General features: G+C 42.8%; 1 protein-coding gene across 1 annotated transcript in view; it reads right to left on the reverse strand.

The window, feature by feature from the left end:
• Positions 1 to 9,063: 9,063 nt before the first annotated feature.
• Fgf9 (fibroblast growth factor 9) overlaps positions 9,064 to 22,121 on the reverse strand; it is a 33,330-nt gene continuing 20,272 nt past the window's right edge. Inside the window, exon 3 of the mRNA XM_038310559.1 lies at positions 9,064 to 9,309. Within this exon, the coding sequence (XP_038166487.1) occupies positions 9,064 to 9,309 (246 nt within the window). The remainder of the gene's footprint in view (positions 9,310 to 22,121) is intronic.

Here is a 22,121-nt window from a genome sequence, read left to right on the forward strand (position 1 = left end):
CAGGAACTATTCCTGGATGGCGGTTCTGTCTCAATCCTCAGACACTTTTATAATAGTCGTACACCAATCAGTACAGAGCCCCTTTCTAGAAAGTAGTTAACTAATCAAACATATTTATAAATTGCCAGACATTTGTCATGTGTCCCTAATATAGCCCTTTGAGTATGCTTTGGGCCATGGGGTGTGGTGCCCGAAAAGACAGCCTCATGACAAGCTGTCACATGTTTCTGGGATAAAAACAGTCACACAGGAATCCTAAAACTTAACTGTTGTTCGGAACTAAAAATACAGAGCCAATCGTTACAAATACCCAGAAGGTAAAGCACACCATGCTGACTTCACGGATGCTTCATTTGTCAGAGAAATATTACAATTCCAAGTCCAACCAAGAAGTAACTTCTTGGGGACAGCAGCACACCCTCAGCTGAATGGCAACCCAAAGAAGACTCCCAAAGGACCAAGACAATCATCCAGGATGGTCATTCATTTGACTGGGATTGCTAGACTTTAAATTATACTCCAGGCCAGGACTGTGCCCAGGACAGCAGTGGATTTAGCGTAAAAGAGGCAGGAAACTCATGATGTTATCACATGACACTTGCACAAGTCATGTGCATGAGTGGATATTTACATTGCACTGAAAATAAATTTAATAACTTTTTTACTTGCATAATCCTTGAGTATAAAGTGTATGTGTAAGCATGTGTGTATGTATTTCTTGCTAAACAAAATAATAAATTTTAACAAAAACTTCCCTTTACTTGATCTTTGATCTGAATATAAGCCATACATTGAATATAATATACATGTTGGGTAATGATCTAAACCTTAAGACTCAGTTATTGATGAATTTTCATGTAATGTGTCAAGGGTAATCAATAATTACAAATAATTATTTTCATTATCCAAGTTTCAGTAAAATGTTATTTGTAGTTTATTTATTATTATTAGTGTGTAAGAGAGACACAGGGGAGAGAGGGCAGAGACAGAGGGAGTGGGTATACCACTGTACATCTGTGAAGGTCAGAGGAAAACTCTGTAGTTGCTTCTCTCCTCCCAGCTTTACATGGTGTGGTGGTCTGAATGAGTACAGCCCTGTAGGTTCATAGCTTGAATGCTTGGTCCCAAGTTGGTGGAACTGTTTGGGAAGGATTAGGAGGTGTGGCCTTGTTGGGGAAGAGGCTGAAGGTTTCAAAAGGCTTCTGCTATTCTCAGTGTGCTCTCTCAGCATCCTACTTGTAGATCACGATATGAGCTCTCAGATGTTCTTCCACCATACCTTTGCCCTACCGTCATGGACTCTAACCCCCCAATCAAACACTTTCTCTTGTAAGACACCTTGGTGATGGTGCTTTATCACAGCAATGGAGAAGTAGCTAAGACACGTGGGTTCCAGAGACCAAATTCAGATCACTAGGCTCGAGAAGCAAGCTTCGTTACTCACTGGGCAGTCTCACCACCCTGCATTTCATTTTTTTATTTTCTTATAAGCTGAGGGTCTTATGTTTAATTTTATGCATAATTTTATGTATGTGGTTTGTTGAAACTAGCTCCTTAGGCCGCAAAACCAAAAAAAAAAAAAAATGAAATCCATGTTGGCCATGCCAAGGCAGTGACCCACTTGAAACACATTTAGAACCACATGGGCTACAGAGTAGGATTGAACACTGAAATGTCTTTGTGGAAATCCAGATATAGAGTAGATGGGATTAGACTTTGCCTCCAGGAACATTTGTTCATGTCTGTCAACAGGTGGATGGCAGATACAGTGCTCCTGTTTAGAAGAATAAGCACTTTACATCTGCAATAAGAGAAAGGCAATGACGTGGGAAGAGGAGAACTCAGCCTGCTTGTGTGGGAAATATGTCAAGAGAAAGAAACAGGAAGTGTTTATTTAGACACATTACATAAAATATGACATTGTGGCTTCAAAGTGAATCACCAAGAGTGGCATGGCTTCTAACTCTGGACCCACTTACCAAAGGTCACCATAGTCCTCATCCATTCTTAGATGGCACTTGAGATTATGGTGTGTATGGTCTCATGAGTATTACACACACACACACACACACACACACACACACACACCAGACTCCCCCAATCAGGCTGCATCATGAAAGACACAAAAAGTTTATTTTTTGCAAGTATGCCCTTCCCTGACCACTGCTCTAATTCAATTAGCTCTCATTTCTCAGCCAAATTCAAGATCCTAAAGTTCTCCTGAGGGGACTGCAGAACTCATCTGCCACACTGTGCCCATTCTGCTAATTCTGTAATAGATGACCAAACGTGTTTGCCCTTTCAAAAAGGGGTATGGGGAAGAGAGTCCCAAGAGTGTGGGAATCCGTGGTACCCCTTGAACTATAAAAGAAAAATAAAGAGAAGGAGAAACTGATTAAACACAGATTTGTAATTCTGGTGAAACAGACAAAATGAATGGTTTTGTCCCTAAAATTCAGATGTGCAATTTTATCTCTCCAGTATTAGGGTCACGTGCCTGCCCATTTGTGTTGTAGTGAGATAGGGTCTGTTCAAACTTTGTCATTTCAGGTCAACATGTTGTATGGCTCTCACATCCTCAGAGAGCATCACAAATCTACACTTAAGAAAGTTCTGGAAGTCCATTGCCTTTTCCCTTTGGGTCTTCCAAGGAGGGGGGAACAGGATGGTCTCCATTCCTCTGATTTCTAAAGGAGCTACCCTCTAAGAAAGAGCCCACCTACCCAACAGTCTAGATCATTCTATTGGAGGACAAATGTCCCAGTTAAAGCAGCAGAGCTTGAACAGGGCTGCTCCTGAGTTGCCATGAGTCTGCAAATTAAATGCATCATTGAAGGAGAATGAGTTTTGGAAAATTATTGCTGTTGTTGTCATTGCCTCGTCCTGTGGGCATCCCAGTCTAATGTGTCTAACCACAAAGCAGAGTCCAGCTGGGCATTTCTGAGTCTGCTCAGAGGGCTGCTTGGCTGTTTTGTTGTTGGGGGATGTTTTAAGATTTTATTTTTATTTTATGTATATCTGTATTTCTCTCTCTGTCTGTCTCTGCCCCCCAACTCGTGTGTGTGTGTGCGCACATACGCATGAGCATGCACGTGTGTGCTCCCCACATATGTGCAATTGCCTTCAGAAGCCAAAAACAATGTCATATCTCCTGAAGCTAGAGTTACAGATAGCTGTGAACCACCCAAGAAGGGTACTGGGAACATAACCTGGGTCCTCTGGAAGAAAAACAATGGCTCTTAGTCACCGAGCCAATTCTCCAGCCCTTGGGTGTTTTTTTTAAATTACATTAGTTTGTGTGTATGTACATGTATGTGTGTGGTCATGAACATGCCACAGTACACTTGTGGAGGTCAGATGACAACTGGTGGAAGCTGGTTCTCTCCTTCCATCATTTCAGTCCCAGGGACCAAACTCAGGGTTTCAGGCCTGGTGGCAAGTGACTTTACCCGCTGAGCCACCTCTGGCAAGTGACTTTGCCGACTGAGCCTCCTCTGGCCCTTGAGGTTTGAGGCTTTTTGTTTGTTTATTGTCGTGGTTTTGTTAATAGATATTTCGTGGATTTGGTTTTTAGTTTGAGGGTTTTGAGACAGTCTCATGATATAGTCAAGACTATCCTGGAACTCATTAGCCCAGGCTGGCCTCCAACTCACAGAAATCCTCTTGCTTCAGTCTCAAGGGCACTAAAATGGCAGGTAAAATCCAGGCACAACACCCAGCTTGTTATTATTTTCCATACCTTGTACCACATTGTATCATGTAGCTATTACTCAATGCATATTTAAAGAATGGACTGAATATCTGAAAGATTTGCTATATTTTCACCTCTTTTGTTTTTAAATCTTTCTTGCATTACAATTCTTCCTGTGATAGTAAGTCAATGTGACAAGAAATTTTAAATGAGCAGTATTGATCAGTATAGTTGTACTACCTTTGTCTGGAAAGAAACCATGAGTAACAAATTAACACCAAGAATGAGAGACATAGGTAAGTCCTGGAGGTGGGGATGGTCAGAGGCCAACACTGGGGCCTTCTTCTCCAGGAATCCACAGTCCTCCACAAGATTGATGAAACCCTGTGAGAGTCCCCAACTCAGTCACTGTCTATCAGGAAGAGATGCAACTAGCCCCTGTTCCCAACAGACAAGATACCTTTGCAACATAAGACACAAGAGAACATTGCAGTGACCTCTCCTGTAACTCCTGCTCAACCCTCACATTTCACCTTTCACCTTACCATCCCAGAGGCCTCTAGGTCTGGATCATGTGCCCTTCACTGTCCACAGTCCTGAACCTCCTTTATCCCAGGATTCAGAACAAACGCGGCGCCATGATCTCTTCTTAGTCTCTGTGGGTGCCATCAGTGACTGTATCTTATCCCCGGTGCCACTCCACAGAGTGGAGAGATAGGAGTGAGGGAGAAGAACGGAAGGGAAGAAAACTGGAGGGAGAAAGAGTTTCTCAGCTAGAGAGCACAGGAACATTTGGAGTATTGCTTGCCTCTGAAAGAGCAGGACACCAGCCTCACAGACAAGGTAAAGCCCCTAGTGGTAAGCAGAAGAAATCACACAAAGCTGTCATATGTCTGGGCTAAAAGCCAGAGGCAATGGCCAGGTGGAGCCTACAGAATGTTTTTGCAACATCCCAGAAAAAAAATGGTTAGGAAAAAGTCTGCATAAATGCTCAAAAATAAAAGTAGGTCCCTCCGATGTACGCCATGAGCATTATCAATAAAGCTGTCCTTCCCTGTGTAAGGAGGGAAAAGCAGCCCTGAGTTCTAGATACTCTCATTATACAATCTCTTGTTTTAACTCCTCAGCTCCTGTTGGCTAATTTTCTTGCCTAAGTTTACATATACCAATGGGAACCAACCATAACCACAAACAGAATATAAAGATTTCAGGGGAGTACACAGGACAGAGGCCAACTCCAACCACCCTTTGCCACTGGCTTTTCAGATATTCAGTAAGTATTCCTAAGGAGAACAACGGGAATTCTTAGAATGCCCTAACTATTAACCAAAATAGCCAAGAAGGCTCACCACCACTTGTCTGACCTAAGGGCGGTACAGCTGTCTCAAGACCTGACAGCCATGACCGTGGACCTTGTTCGGGTGCTGATCACCACTCTCTTCCCAGAGGAAAATCTAGCGGGATCTATTTGTTGTTGTTGTTGTTGTTGTTTCTGTAACTTCTGTCCTCATGAAGATTAGATTGCATTGTCAAACAGCTTTCTAAAGATCTAAGGGCAAGCACAGAAGGACGCTAGGAGGTTTGTTGTTTTAAGTGGGGGGTGTAAAAATCAGCTTTGAGAGTCTGTCCACACACTTTCGACCTAACTTTCTGTGATCGGGGTCCACTCCACAAGCCTGAATCCCTGGATTTTGGGTTGTCTCCTGAAGAAGGCAGAGACTGTGTTGTTATAATCCTTCCCCACTCTACTTTCAGGTATAAACTATCAGTCCCTGTAGGTATGCAGACTGCACAGGCACACACACCCTGGCGGGGCCTTTGGTGGCTCATGCATCCTTTGAACTCAGCTGGCATTTTACCCTCCCCCCCCCCCCACTTCCACCATTTTATTGCTCTTCTGTGCACGTGACCACAGGCAGTGCAAATCTAAATTTGGCACATTTCAAGGTCAAGTGATGCAGCGAACAGAATCTAACCTCAAACAATCACCCAATCACCATTGTCCATTCATCTGTCCAAAAAAAAAAAAAAAAAAAAAAAAAAAAAAAGTGCAGGCACGCTGCCTGTGCTCACTCCAAGTTCATATTCACCCCGGAAGATTCCTGGCTGTTTCATCAATTGCTCACAGGGTGGGGATGGGAGGAACTGAATGTGGTTTTTTTTCCCTCCCGGCTCTCCACACTCCCCCAACCCCTCAATTCATTTTCACTGCATAATCAAGCTGTAAAGGCAGAGAGACTGTTAAACTTTCTCTGGCTCACACAGGCAAAGAATCTGAGGCACCTCCCAAACGGACATCAAGTAAAAACTACCAGTTTTCCAAAGTCTGAAATTATGTATTTACACAGAGTACACAATCCTGTATGTGTTTACATACAATTACAGATTATCGCGTAAATAACACAATATTGTCGTGTTAATGAGATGAAATGATGTAAACGCCACCCACTAAAGCCATATTTTATCCGCAAAGCAGGACCTGGTAGGGCAGGTTCCCCAGTGCTGACCTGGCATGTCCTTCAGTGCTGCTTGGGGACATTTGCATGACAGATGGGAAGGTGGTTCAGTCCACCCTGGCTAAATCTTTGACCATGATGCCAGTGTTGGCACCAACAAGAGAGTCGTTTGGCTATCTGAGCATCTGTTTGTGGGCTGGAATCACCCAGCCCACAGTGGCTTGGGGCTGCCATCCAACAGGCTTTGCAGCTCTTATAGGAGGAACCGAACGGGATATGAACCCAACACTGGGAATGATTTGTCTCCTTCCCAGGGTGGTACTCACATAGAAACCCTGAGCCATCTTCTCTCCCACAGTGCCTGTTTACATAAATTGCATACATCAATATTTATTTATTTACAGACCATTACAGTTTATTGTACTGGTTACCAAAAGCACACAATAGTTTGCTTTAAAAAAAAAAAAGTACCAAAACAAAGTTCAAAAATAGACATTAGAGTAGCATTTGCTGGGAATGCAAATAAATTTTTAGTTTTTGCACAATTATTTTTCTTTCTTCTGAGTTGATTTTCTGGAACGCCTACTAGGGTGTGACTATCAATGGCTCTCTTTTAAAATCTCTTCCGATATTACAGCTATGACTTCCTATGAACCTAGTTCTTTCCTGTGGTCAAAACACTGAATCCTTTTCAGCAAAAATAAAATAAATGCTTTTGGGAAATGGAAGTCTGAATATGTATACATCTTAGCAGCAAAGAGTTAAATAACAAAGAAGAACACTGCTCAAAACTCGATACAGCACCTGTTTAGAAACTGAAAGGGGGATCCAAAGAGTGTGCATAAGGAGGACATTCTGCTCTTTATCCTACCAACTACTTCACAGAGCTTCAGGGTCCTCTCTCTGAGACGTCTTTCAGTTCCAAAGACCTTCAGCTCTTCCCTAATGCTCGCCAGCAGGGTCCGTCACCACGGGCTCCAGCTTGGACCACAAAGGGCTACATGGATTTGCTCACGACAGGAAGTCAGGCACTTCACGTTCACAACAGCTCCGGCTTGCCAGTGACATGCTTTCACGTCCCATCAAGAATGTGCATCCAAGCAAAACAAAGCCAGGATATCGCATCTTAAAATTAGCTGCGGGAATTTGAACACATTTTCGAACTGTCGCTTGCAATTCCCCAATATCAACTGGCTGGGAAGTGAAAGTGTGTCATAGGCTTCTTTCTCTTAAATATCGCTTTAGGAATTTGGCTCATTTCACCTTACTACAGCGTGAGAAATGGTCTCCCTTGCCCAACAACAAGTTCTAGAATTTTTGCTCTCAAATAAAGCTGTATTCTCAAGCTTTTCAGTATAGAATGTAAGAAAAGATTTTGTAAACAGTGTTCTACACAGCAACCTCCTCTCTGAGCACTGTTGAAGACCGATTCAGAAAAGAAAGCAAAGGCAATGAGTACAGTACCCCTCTAATGTCATTACTGATAAAGATTTATTGGTTTCATGTTGCAAGTTTTACTTGAAGGGTACTAGCCCTGTGTAATTACGACAGTTCGTACCAAATGCAATCTCCATAAAAGATGTTGTAATGGGCCCTAAGGTCCTTGTATAATTCCATATTTGATAGCCAAGACACAAATAAAAAGTTTACAAGAATGATCCTGTTCATCTGACTTTTGCCTCAAAAGAGAGAGGGGGGGGAGAGGAAGAGGAGGAAGAAGAAGAAGAAAAATCTGTACTACGTAAATGTTTTTCCACTCCCTTGGTAACTTTAAATCAGTGCCATGTTTGATGTTAGTCTTGTCGTCATGGACGTGGTCTGAAATTGGAAGGCATAGTTATTGCTTAGCTTTGGTACACTCTGCAGTAGGACCGAAACAAGAAAGACATGTGCCAGCCTTGGTCCGCTCCAAGCCCCGGTTCCACTGAGATACGAGACAGGAAAAGTACAGACACAGATGCAGGGTTGAGACCCAGTTTTATCTTTAATCCTCTGGGGGAAGCTATGAAACAAAGCCATCTGAAGAGTGAGTACTCAGTGTCATGAGCGGTGTGCACAAGCTTACAATAATACGGGCACAAAATAGATTGTCGCCTTTAGTACATTAGGGCCATTAGAATTTCTTGGATACCTACTTGCATGAAGTTACCACAGGTTCATAGCAGACTTTGCCATTTAACACCTACAGAGCCTAAAAGCTTCCAAAATGCCTATCTGGCCTGTACATATTTCATTAAAAATAAACTCTATATAATAAATAAATATATAAAATAAATAAAATGTTGCCTTTGGAATCTCTATAAATAAATTTCACCTTTTTTCTTTTTTTCTTTTTTTCTCTTTTCTTCTTTCTTTTTTTTTTTCTTTTAAACTAAGAGGTCTTTGCTTTGAGTTCACTGTATGATATCAGTGAGAATGAACTGGCAGTCTTTTCGGTGAGGCTGCGCCCCCCCCCCCTCCACGCCCGTGGAAAGGCGCGCTCCCTTGAGCAGGCCACCAGCCAAAAATCCTGATGAGTTGAAGTATGGCAGCTGTGCTGATATAGGATGAAGTTCAACTGATCAAAAATGTAAAAGCGTGTCTATTTCCCAGCATGCATCAGGCCGTTGTCCTCTTGGCGCACTGCTGTCCCCCTTCGCCTCACCCGCTCAGGTACTCTCACCCCCTCACGCAGCCTCTCCCCTGCTTTCACACTGAATCAAGCAAGTGGCCCCAGGCAGCCCTCCAGGAGGACCAGCCCCTAAGTGCAGAGCAAATCAGCAAGTCCCCATCCAAGCTTCCATCATACATATGCATGCGACAAAGTTTGGCAACCGTGGAGCTGAGGTGAAGGCCCTGCTAATCAATAAGAACCCACCGCAGGAAAGCATTGATAGTGGTCATGTTTTAAGGGCTCAAGTGAAGACACTGTCTTTGTCAACTTTGGCTTAGAATATCCTTATATAGTTCAGGTACTCTGTCGGGGTCCACTGGTCTAGGTAAAAAATGGGTAAATTTCTGGTGCCGTTTAGTCCTGGTCCCTTCTCTTGGAGTCCCATCCTTATTTAATGCAACATAGTATCTCCTTCCGGTGTCCACGTGCTTGTACAGGTTGGAAGAATAGGTGTTGTACCAATTCTCTTCAAACTGTTCTCGGAATACACACTCTTGTGTTAGCTTTTCCTGTCAAGAAAAGAAGAAAGGAAATAAATACATTGTAAACTGTAGCTGCCTCATTAAAAAGCAATAGTCCCCACTGTTATACACAAGTTCAGTTCCCTTTTATCCTAGAAACGTTAGGCCAGAATACTTTTAAACTTCCCTTTTTCTGAATTTTGAAATATTTGATTTTGTTTTTTTTTTGAATATGCATAATGAGATATGTAGGATAGAGGACCCATATCTAAACACAAATTTCACTTATGTTTCAAATATACCATCTACGCACAGTCCAAAGGTAACCTTACATCACATGTTTTCATTAAAATTCTCACAATATGGAATTTTCCACTTGGGACATCATGTTAATGCTGAAAAGAAATGTTTACATGTGGGGACATTTCAGAATTCAGACTTCCAAATCAAAGATGCTTGAGCCATGTAAGCCTAATAAAAAAAAATCATTTTTTATTTTAAACTTTATTGTTAAAAAAATTGCAAGTAAAACAAAATTCACACGTGGAAATTAACGAAAAATGACATGATTCCGTAAACTTCTATACGGTTAGATTTACTGTCAGTATGGAAGCTGCACGGTTTCATGCTGGATTTTATACTTCTACTATCAAATAAATTTTATATACTTAACCACCACCAAAAATAAAAATTTCATTTTAACTACTTCAATGCATTTTTCAAAAACTGTTTTAACTCTGTCAGGTTATTAATGACATTTGAATTTCTTATTCAAGATGGCTAAACCGCAAAAGAGACTAAACATTTTGGAGATTGGGAGAAAATCATAATACTGAATTTTTTTAGGCAATATTCACACTAATTTTTCACAATTCAATGTAGAAATGTCAAGGACAAAGTCAAGAAGGCAGCACCTTGAGGAATATGAAAACATCCAATCTGCTGACGATGTCTGGCCGCGGTCTCGTGAGTCTCTTCCACGTCAGTCATATGCACAAAGGACAATTGGCCAGTGGGCCATTGTCATTTTCAGCACAGTATTTGGATAGTAACCTCTCTGGTAGGGAACTGCCCGAGTGGAGACTCTAAGAGTCACCGCACTGTCAATACATTTTTATAAAGTACTCGCCATAGCCAACGATGCCTGCAGTGTTAGCAGTGAGTGACGCCACCATGGGCACCCTGCTGCACGGATTCCTCTCTACTGCCTCCCCACTCCAGCTTCAGTGTGCAGCACATTCCTGAGATGCAATTATGGAAGCCTCTACCCTTTAACATTATGAGCTCAAAATTTACGGAACAGCTGTTTCTAAAATCCCTAGGAGAGCCAGGCGGTGGGGAGTGTGCCTTTAATCCTAGACTCTGTAGGCAGATGCAAGTGGATCTCTGAGTTCAAGTTCAGCCTGGTTTACAGAGTAAGCTCCAAGACAGCCACGGCTACACAGAGAAACCCTGTCTTAAAAACAGACAGACAGACAGACAAGTCCCTGGGAGAATTTTTCACCAAATCTGTGACCATTCAAGCCCCTTTACATAAAAACGATGTGCTTGCCTAGAACCTACCACACCCTCCCTCAGACTTTAAACTATCTCCGGATAGCTAATGATACCTGATACAGAGTAAACAGTGTAGGCAGTTTCACGGCATCATCGAAGACGCAGATTCTTAAACTATGGGGTGTGGTCCCATTGGGATTGTGCAACTGAACATGGGGGTCACAAAAAGAATTGGCAACCAGAGGAGGTCTCCAAATGTGCAACAACCAAGACTAATTGAAACTCAAATTCAAATTAAATCTGAGGCGCTTCTGGCAGCGCTCGCCCACGTTGCATCATAGGGCTTCACTGCAGCCTTGCGCCGAACACCACATCACGCATGCTCTGTACTGCTTGCGCTGTTAGCCACACAGTCAACCAGCATGGCCTGAAGCACCTTGGCTCAGACTGGAGACTGTTAAGTTCGGTGAATTGTAATGTTTTCACCATACATAAAAACTTTTCTGCTCTTGTAAAAGCAAAACCATTTAATTATGAGAAACAAAGACTTTTCATATTTTCCACCTTAACGTGTAAGTTTTTCAAATTAGAACATCTTTGGATTATATTTATTATATTAGAATGATTGATTTTACAAATCGTTTATTTGAGTTTCATAAAACCTGAGTTGCTGACCTGAGTTTTATTAAAAGATAAATTTTGGCTTGAGATGAGAATAGAATTTCCAACCATTTGTGAAATGGCCTAAACACACTTCTGAGATTTTGTGCTATGTATTTATGCAAGCTGCATTCTGAGCACAGACCATTAAAAACCAAAATCTTGGTCAACTCTGAAAAGCACTGAAAGTTCACTGTCTGCACAACAAATATTCAGTCAAGATTTAATTCTCTGCGCAAACATAAATAAGCACATCCGCTTCACTGGGACACAGACTGGTTTCATCTTGACATACAGGCCAAAGAACTGTTTCAAAATGTCTTGTGATTTATTATTAGCAAGTGCTTGATTGGTGCACCTGTTTTATCTACCTGTATACCCAGGAGCACAAGGCATCTGTGAGCATGGTAAGTGGAAAGTTCTGGTTAAGAGAACACAGACAAGAGGGATGTGTGTGGAGGGTTTTCAGTCCATGGTGGGGAGATCTTCAGAAGTGCCCTGGGGATCAGGGGGGATCGCCATAAAGCTTTCTGTCTTGACGAGGGGAATACTTCCAAACACAGTGGAATAAAAACAAGTCCCCTAGCCCCCTAGTTCTTGAATTTAAGTAGGAGAAGCACACCCTTATTTCATAAGCCGGGCTCAGGGGCAGAGACTCCAAGATGAAAGCTAGTCTCAGTTTTACATTCCCACCCTAAGAACAGCTCTCTGCCTTCTCCAGTATCTTCCCCTTCCTCTCTCCCTGAGCTCTGTGACCTCACAATGTGGACGTCATGCTGTCAGGCCAGCATTCTAGAGGTATGACCACACTCTGGGCTGAAGTGTGTGTGCCAAGGCTGTTCCTGGTGAAGGGAGGAAAAGGGACTGTCCACCTCTGGCGGCTATCACCACACGACTGAAACCTTTCAAATCAACACCTTTCTAGCTAGTTATCTTCAAACTAAGAGTGCTCTTACATCTGTCCTTCTGGGCATCTGCTGGCTGCTGTCCAAGTGGGAAAGGAGCATTGGTCCTGGCTGGACACTGCTCCAGATGCAGCACCGTCATGGTGAAGGATAGTGACGATGGCACCTCAGACTCTCCCTACAGCCACACTCTGGTAGCTGGAATTGACTGCTCCCTCACCAAACTGACAGGTGCATGGGCAAGAAGGAAATCACCAAAGGCCAAAGATGAAGGCTTTCACAAAAGTGTATGACCACCATCGCCTCATACCTCCCCCAGAGAACCATGAGACTGTCCCCTTGGACAAAACTGTCACCACAAGGATGTCTTCAGAGACCAGCTCTAAAACACAAGACCAGACGGGAGGCCACGGTCAACCCTGAGACGTGATACAAGATGAATAGGAACAAATGGTTCTTCTCGAAGCGTAAGTTTTAGGTGTATTTCTGTTTCCATCATTAAAAATGGGGGGGTGTGAGTTTTAAAAAATAATTGCTTTCCCCTTTCCATTTGGCACCTTAAGTGAAAAAAAGAAAGAAGCCAGGCCCATGGGTCCTGCAGTCACAGATCTCACCGAGTGTGTGTGTCAGTTGTGTGAGAACCAAGCGTGGACTGGCTTTCCCGTCACTGTTTCTCAAACACGTTACAATCGGTGTTTCCGGAGTGCCGTGCAAGGATGACGTACAGGAAGATACGTGCAGTTTCCATACAGTACTACGAACACGTAAGAGACGAGCACGGGCAGACTTCGGGTATGTCAAGGGGCTTCTAAAACGAATCCCTTGCAGATACTGAGGAACAACCGGCATCAAAACCTGATAAGGGCGTATTCTCCTGTTCCTGTCCTTCAGAAGTGAGGGCACCCAGCATACTTTACATATCACCAAAACACTGCTGCCCTTCTGTATTCACATATTAAGCATATGACTTAATACTTAAGTTTAGGAAGAGCCAACTGGATAGAGTCATCATCTCCTACTGTTAGAAAGCCAAGAGGGCCGAAGAGCAAAGGACAGAATTGTATAACCCAATCAGCAGTCCAACAGTAAGTCATGCTTTGCCTTGTCTTTTTGGTTTTTTTACTTACATGTCTTTGGGGGGCTCGTGTCATGACCCATGTGTGGAGGTCAGAAAACAATCTGCATTCTCGCTCTCCACCGTGTGGGTCCCGGAGACTAGGCTCAGGTGGTCATCCTTGGAAGCAAGTGCCTTTACCCACGGAGCCTATCTTACTGGCCCCTGGGCTCTTTCTTAACCCAAAGGCCTGAAACATCAGCGAATAGCCCTTACCAGCTTCCTCCTAAGTACTCTTCCAAGTGGCCAAAACAGCACCAGCAATGTTTTTGATGTTGTTTAGGTTTGGTTATTTGGGTTTCGTGATGTTGGAGGTCAATTGCTGGGCCTTGGACATCCTAGACAAGTGTGTTCTACCGCTGAGAGCGCCCTGAGTTCTAAGGTTTTAACAAAGTATCACACCCCATTAGGCAAACATGTATTGTGTAAGTTGAAACAAGGGAGTAAAAGGGTCAACCCACCCATACGGGATTCATGGAGACAAAATGAACGGCAGGAAGTGAGCCCGGAATACCACTTGCACGTGGGCTGCTCCTGCCAGCACAGCTGAGGAAGCTCGCCCTCGAAGGAGCATGGGGTGCACAGCAAAGGGCAATCCTCCACTCTCTGCCTGGAAGTCTAGAAGGGGCTACTGGGCAAACGCAGCCACTCCTGCACTGTGGAGATGGCCTGAGTCTGATGGTTTTCCCGCTCATCTCTATGAAAGTCCTTGAGACACAACCAAAGGGTGAGTCCAAGCCCTCACACAATCAGTAGTTCAGGCTTTACTTCCTTCTGTGTAACAGTATCCTCCCAAGCAAGTTAATCCCTGGCTAAAAACAAATTCAGGAAATTTTCTAAACAATTATGTGAATTTTTATTGTTGTTGTTGTTGACAAAATGAAATAAAAATGTAGAACTGGATGCCAAGACTCCAGTTTTGGAAAAGATAACATGGGAAGATGGGAAGTATCGTTTCAGATTAAGGGTTCTTTCTCTCCATTGGAAATTATATAGCCAGACCAATATTGCAAAATAAATCTTTATTTTAAAAATATAGGATGATTTCTCCTTGTTGGGAGCAGCTCCTGCCCTCTTTGCCCTTGGGCATATGGGCAAAGCCTTCTTATGGCAGAGACAGGTCAGCTGCTAAGGGTGGTTCACACCCCAGGAGAAGGCTTGTCTCATACCTCACCCCTCACTCACTAAGGAGACACTGACAGTCATTTTTGTTCTTCCCCAAGTCTCGTGGCCTTGTCTTTAAAAGGTTAGGCAAAAATAGGCAGCCCTAACTGAAAATCTAACATGCTTCTAGTGCCTGAATTTTGGGGAGATGGTGTTGGCCTTCATGAAGTTTCATATTTCAGAATGCTTCATACTTTCTCACTAGGAATGCTCCACTGACCAGGTGTGGCAGTGTGCACCTTTAATTCCAGCACTAGAGAGGCATGAGGATCTCTATGAGTTCAAGGCCAGCCTGGTCAACAGGTGAGTTCCATGACAGCCAGAACTATTACACAGTGAAACACTGTCTCAGAAAAAAAGAAAAGAAAGAAAGAAATCTCTAGAAAAAAAGAAAAGAAAGAAAGTAATCTCTACAAATACTCCACAAAAACTTTTGACCCTAAGAATTTCCAACGTTCATTACAGATGCTCAATCTGTAGTGAGGACTCTGGAGACCAAGAGCACCCCTGATGTTATGAGGGACCTCTCATCAGAACCTCTCAGAAATGGAGCAAATGGAACACAGCTTGTGTTATTTTCCAGTTAAATGTGGGGGGGGGGGGGAGAAAGTTCAAAGGTGGGGTGATGCATCCCCTTCTGGACCACGGCCTCTTGTCACTATGGTGGTGAAGGCATAGACACAGGACATTTCCAGAAGCCCTGCTCAGCCACTTCCTACTCAGGACCTGGCTCTGCTTCTTGCTGACAGCCCGGGGCTCCCCCAGCTTTGTTCACTCGTGAGACATGGGGTGCCATTTCCCAAAAGGCCGCCAACCGCTAGGGATGTCACCTGAGGAAAGAGCTAGCGGCAGCAGGCTGTGTTCAGGAATGGAGTACAAACTCTTCCCTTTGTAAAACCATGTGGAACTTTAAACACACACCATTAGTTTTGCAGGAGAAAGAGGAGGAGAGGAAAAGAAAGCAAAGAGCATGAACAAATTTCTACATGGCCAGAAGATTCCTCCTGCACTTTTAAAACTATGAAAAAGTCCTTAAAAACGCAAGGTAAGCTAGGAAGAGGAGCTGACATTTGCACAGCTGAGACGGGGTGGCTCTCTCCGTCACAGGCTGCTTAGGGTTGTTTATATACACAGAACTTTCTGGGCAACCCAGAAAACATGGTGTTTGCTCAACTTTAAAACACTCCGACCCCTCAGACAACATTTCCTGGCGGTCTGATCAGCGGGATCTTCAGCTAAGTGATGGAGGTTGGCCTGACACTAACACCAGCAGTGCACCCCGACTGCTGTAACCACACGGGCTATACCGCTCTATCAAGCAGATTTCCATCAAAATTAAGATTTCCATTGAAAATAAAAGACCACGGCACTTCTCTACGCCACGTACATATCACAAATGGCTTCTCCCTTTCGGCGGGGATTATGTCAGTGTGCGATCTTTGTTTTAGACAGACTAGCAAGATTTATAGTTCACTTCTTCATGAGCACACTTCACTTCTAAGTTATGTATTCCTATTCCAAAATTATCTTTAATTAAAAATAGATAAACAAATGCAAATTGGAACATTAGAGAAAATGTATTAACCTGTCTCTTTATATGTGCGCAGAAGGGGAGCGTGGGCCTTCAAATAAACTATACACTTTTTAGAATTATAGGACGCAGATGTTTTAAAGCTCACCACATGTTTCCAATGCAGACGGTTTATAGAGTATTCCACTATAAAGTGATCAATTCTTGTTTTATTGTATTTCCATGTTTTAAATTTTTTTAGATTATTTAACTATAGCTGTTTATGGCATACCTATCTTTGAACTATTGGATTTTATCACTGGACTTGGGTGGAGAATGTGGATTTAATTCAAAAGTCTACTAAAGTCCATGCTTTGGAAGAAAATCTGGTGAATGTTAGCAGCTATGGAAACCTCTTTTCATTTTATGTCATCAAATTCTGAGCAATGGGAAAAACTAAAATTAAAACTTCAAAACTTTTACCATTCCTGTTTAAAGCAAAGCATGAGAGACTACAGTGAAAATTATAGCACAGCCCAGAGGACGCCTAAGCACCTTTAAGACACAGGCTCATCTCGAGACCAATCTAAAAAATTAGACAACGTGAAGCTAGGTAACCCACATAACATTACTACGCTCAAATCTCTGCTGCTTTAAGAGAGAGAGAGAGAGAGAGAGAGAGAGAGAGAGAGAGAGAGAGGTTACAGCGTCTGAAACAGAATAACAGCTCTTGTTGCAAATAGACAGACTTGCCTCACATTGTGCTATTTTAAAACATGGTTTCCACATGAATGTATGGCATAGCTCTAACCACGCTATGTAAATGATGGCATTTACTCAACTCGATGGTCCCTTAAACAGCTGGCTACTAGGATATAAACCACCAGAGCAGGGAAATGCGTGACAAGGACTTAATTACAAAGCTCCTGAACGTTTCCAGAGTTAATGACTTAGCTGTAGTCATTCATTCTCATATCTACTGTTTGTTACAGTCGAGGTATTTAAACCTCCCCTAACCACAATGACTCTTTCTCATTAATAATACAGCAGTAAAGCCTTAATGGAAGCTGTTGCAGGGACCAGGGTGATTAAATATAACGACAAAAGGATCATTAATAAGAAGCCAGGTCTTTTAACTGTTCTCTCCTGGGACAAATCCCCAACTAGAAAGAAAGTAACACGCAGAAAGAAGAGTGGGCAGATGCCTCCTCTTATGTAGTCAGATGCTCTGATTCAGATCCAACCCCTTGTGCCCACAACACACCTCACCCTAAGTCTAGTTTCTCAAAACCTCTGAATTCCCCACCATTCTGGACGGACCTGCCTGGACCATATTCCTGACCATCTCTGTTACCTCTGGAATTAGGGGAACAATAGACTTGGTGGCACACAGGTCAACGCAAATAGCCAATTTTTCATTTTGCCTTATCAAAATAGACCAGAAATACATGAGGAAGAAGAATGGGGAGATTGCTGACCAATGAGTATAAACCACAGATACGTAGAAAGAAGGCTATGTATAGTCAGGTGGTCAGACAGTCTGAATATACTGTAGATTTCAAAAAGCAAGAAGCAAGGGTCTTTACCACTAGAAATGATCATGCTTGAGATACATGTTTGTTTTACCTGATTTAAACATTGCACAACAACAGTCTAGAGAGAAAGTACAGTGGGGGAGTTCTTAGCATGTACAAAGTCCTGGGTTTAAACTCAATTACACACACACACACAAAAATAATAAAACAGATAGCACACAATATATTCATGGTAACCCTTAAATGTGTACAATTTTTATTCTTTTATGTATTGATTAAAATATAAACTTAAGCCAAGCACAGGGGTCTACACCTACAATGACAGTCACTTGGGAAACTGAGGGGAAAGCATGGCTTCCTCCAAAGAGATCTAGTCAACCTGGACAATACAATGAGAGTCCCATCTCAGGGCGTTTAATTAAAGCTTAATTAAGTAAAAGATTCGTGTGTTTTAATTCTATTAGATACATATAAAATTAAAAATTACTATGATCTCTGCATTCTTCCCATACCTAAAAAAAAAGAAAGAAAAAGGTAATCAAACCTTGTACAGTCCAGCATTAAACTCTCCAGAGAATCGAGTAGAAAGCCCCACCCTGACCAAGAAGCTATTTGCAATTGGTACCTGCTGGGAGAGGGAAAACAGTTTTCTCCAATGAGGGGAGCCTAGGGATAACAACCACCCTCTAGGGCAGCAGGCCCCAAGTCCATAAGTAGTTTCCCAACACAAAACAGACTCCATGATTTTTGTGTGTTTTTCTTCCTTTTTTTTTTTTTTGCTCTGGTTTGATGTATTTTTGTCTTGTGGGGTTTTGGGTTTTGTTTGGCTTTGCTTTCTTTGTTTTTCTGAGTTGTGCTGAGAGAAAGAGAAAGAGGTAAGGAAGTCTGTAGGATCTGGAATGATTTGGGGGAGGGGAAAGAATATGATCAGAATATATTTTATGAAAAATTTTAAAAATAATATTAAAATGTAATTTTAAAAAACAAAACAAAAATAAACCTTCTCCTCAGAATCAAGTTACTCCAGTATTTAGGAAGCAATCAAGGTCCTAGTCTGAATCTGGATACAAGCACACATGTATACAGAGACACTGAACGCACATACGCACACAAACACACACTCATCTTCCATGTGTCGGGCTCACCCGCCATGTGGCAATAAATAAGCTGCCAAGAACAGATCTGCTCTGCCAAATAGGATGAGTGAGATTGTTCAGGGGCCTTCCTTAGGAGCTGCTTATAAAAATGAATCTTTGTTTAGCAAATCACACAGCTCATAAACTTTCTGCACATTTTCGAGGAGGTGTTCGCACAGAGAAAGCCTCGCTCCACACAGAAGAGAGTATGAATTTAGAAATTTTAGTTTTTGCTTTAAGGAGCATTTAGACTTAAAGCGAATGCACAGCGGATGCTCCTCATTCTTCTATAAACGCGCCTGTAGAAAAAGTTGATCCATTTTTTTAGAAAGATCTTTGAACACTAAGTTGAAAAACAAATCACAGGACACATTTTTCACTGGAGACTACACCAGGTATGAGGGACGACATCATACAATGGCCATTTAAAACACACAAAAGACAGGCAAAAGCTACACACACATCAGTGAAATGTTCTTGGTGAGAAGTGAGCCCAGGTGCCCTTGCAGGGCCAGGTTGATGGACAAGGAAGAAAAACAAAGCTAAGAGGCTGAAAGGTGAGTGAAAGATTCAAGGAGGACACTAGACAAAGACAGATGAATCCAGCAACTACTCGGCTTCTGTGATAACCATCAGATATTTTGCTGGAAGGTAGACTCAAAAAATGAAAAATGAAGAGGCTTTCCAAGATAAACAAAGCAGTTTAAATTCAGCACACACTCTGCAGAAATAAAAGGAAAGGGCTTGCAAGATCGGCAGATTTAATGACAGTATAAGCCCAAAGATAAATTCTGAAGAACTAAAAAAATACACAGAATTTCCCCCAGCAGAGACATATACCTTCCAGAAACATATTAGCATAGGGCTGACCAATGAGGCTTCAACTTATTTCTCTGTAAAAGACAGGCATTGTGCAAAGAAACTTCTAAGGCCCAGTACTGGGGATGGAAGCCAGTGCCTCCCACAATGCTAGGTGCAAGCTCCACCAGCCATACCTACACCCCAGCTCGGAAAGACCCCTCTGAGTCTAAAACTCTAATGATGGAGTCTTAGGAACGTCAGAACGCTTTCACGATAACTCTGAAGGAACATAATAAATAGGAAATGAAGAGAAACTTCCAAGGGACTAGAAAACAGGCAAAGCAACCAAATAAAAGGTGCTGCCTCAAGTGTCCATTGGAGGGGGGGTGGCTGCAGCCCAGAAGTGTTGGCTGAAAGCAGGCTGGAGAATGGGGCTGCTACCTCAGAGATGAGCCAAGGGCAGAAAAGGAGGTAGCCACTTTGTCACAAAGAACACACCAGATTTCTCCCTGGGAAGCTTCTTGTGACTGCTGGGACTTCCCATGCATGTTCCATGTTCTTTCCACACTAGCCTCAAGGAACAAGGCTCCCAAAGGAGTTCTCCTCCTGGCCCATGAACCTCCCGCTAGCAAGAACTTCCTAAGAGAACTTAAGCCCACGAGAGAGTAAAAGGCTAGCAATATGTAAATGTGGGGTGTGGGCACAAGGCATAGAAAAGAGACCACCAAAGAGATTTGAAGATGCCAAGGACCCTAGGTCATTCTGCAGGATCTCCATGGAACGCTTGGATTTTTCCAGCACCTCTAACTGGAGACTGGGCACCTCTGGCTCTGCCATCCCACCCACACTCACAGAGACTCCTCCTCAGACTGGAAGGGATGGGAGCCTGTACCCAGCATTCTCTCTACTCCTTGAATCCCTAACTCCTCATTTCCACAGTGCTCAGGTCAGTCCAGTTCCTTTGGAACCAAATCCTTCTACCCAGCCTCATTTGTGGCGCATAAATGGCTGCCCTTATCTCCACACTTGCAGGACTGTGTCTGATTCTCATGGGACCCCTCTGTCTTCTATAGAACGACTAAGCCTACATCCAGATCTGGTTGGTGCTCCTAACACTAACTAGTCACCCTATTATTCCAAGACCCAAACACATACTCTCACAGGGACCCTTTTTATGTGGGGGAGGGGATTTATTCCCTTAGACTTCCATATTACAGTTCATCATCAAAGACAGACAGGACAGGGACTCAATCAGGGAAGGAACCTGGAGACAGAGAATGGTGCAGGAGGAAGGAGGCCATGGAGGAAGGGGCGCTGGTCACCGGCTTGCTCCTCAAGGCTTTCTCAGCCTACTTTATTTTCTTCTTTTTTTAAAAAAAAAATTTACTCTTCTCTCACACAATATATCCCAACCACAGTTTCCCCTCCCTCCACTCCTAACTTCCCCACCACACACCTCATCTTACCCCCAGATCCACTCCTCTGTTTCCTTTGAGAAAAGAGCAGGCCTCCCCCAAACAAACATGGTAGAACAAGTCACAACAAGACTGGGCACAAACTCTCATATCAGTGCTGCACAAGGCAGCCCAGTGGGAGGAAAAGGGTCCCGAGAGCAGGCAAAAGAGTCAGGAACACCCTCTTTCCACTGTTAGGAAGCCATGGGGGGCCTTTTAAAAATGTGCTGTGCTGAGCAGTATTATGAGATAACTGATTACACTGTGTAAAGATACGACACTCTGACTAGTTTAACAAAAAGCTGACCGTCTAGTAGCTAGGCAGCATTTCGAGGCACAGAGGATGCTGGAAAGGAGAAGGGAGAAGATGCCAGGGGACACAGAGGAAGCAGCATGGGCAATGCCGAGTAAACGTAAGTGAGCCATGTAAAAGAATGTAGATTTTAAAGCATGGGTTAATTTAAGTTATAAGAGCTAGTTAGAAACAAGCCTAAGTTATTGGCCGAGCTTTCAAAATTGATAGTATATCTCTCTGTCAATATTTGTGAGCTAGTGCTCCCCCCAAAAAGTTCATCTAAAGAGCAAGGTGCCTATAATTCCAGCACTTGAGAGGCAGGAAGATTATCATGAGTTTGAAGCTAACATGTCTTAAAACAAAAAGCAAGCAAATAAATAAATAAATAAAAATTTTAAATAGATTAAACGTTACTTTAACCCAGAAAAAAAAAAAAACGATTCTGGTAGTTATTCTGGTTACTCTGGGAATCCAGTGTCTTCACCAGCATATAAATATTTTTTAAAAATGCAAAGAAATTTACAAAGTAAATGAAATCCCTAAGGAAAGAAATGTCTTTATTTAAGTAGATAAAATAATAATAGCTACATATGAGAATAAAGTATTGGGCAAGGTAGATGACTTAGTTGATAAAAGTTCTTGTCGTGTAAGCATGAGAACCTGAGTTCAGTCCCCAGCATTCATGTGACAGACAGGCATGACGCACGCCTATTACCCAAGCACTGCACAGACAGAAAGAGGAGGATCCCTGATGCTTCCTGGGTAGCGGTCTAGCCAAATCACTGAGGT

Source organism: Arvicola amphibius, chromosome 13, assembly GCF_903992535.2.
Source record: "Arvicola amphibius chromosome 13, mArvAmp1.2, whole genome shotgun sequence".
Lineage (NCBI taxonomy): Eukaryota > Metazoa > Chordata > Mammalia > Rodentia > Cricetidae > Arvicola > Arvicola amphibius.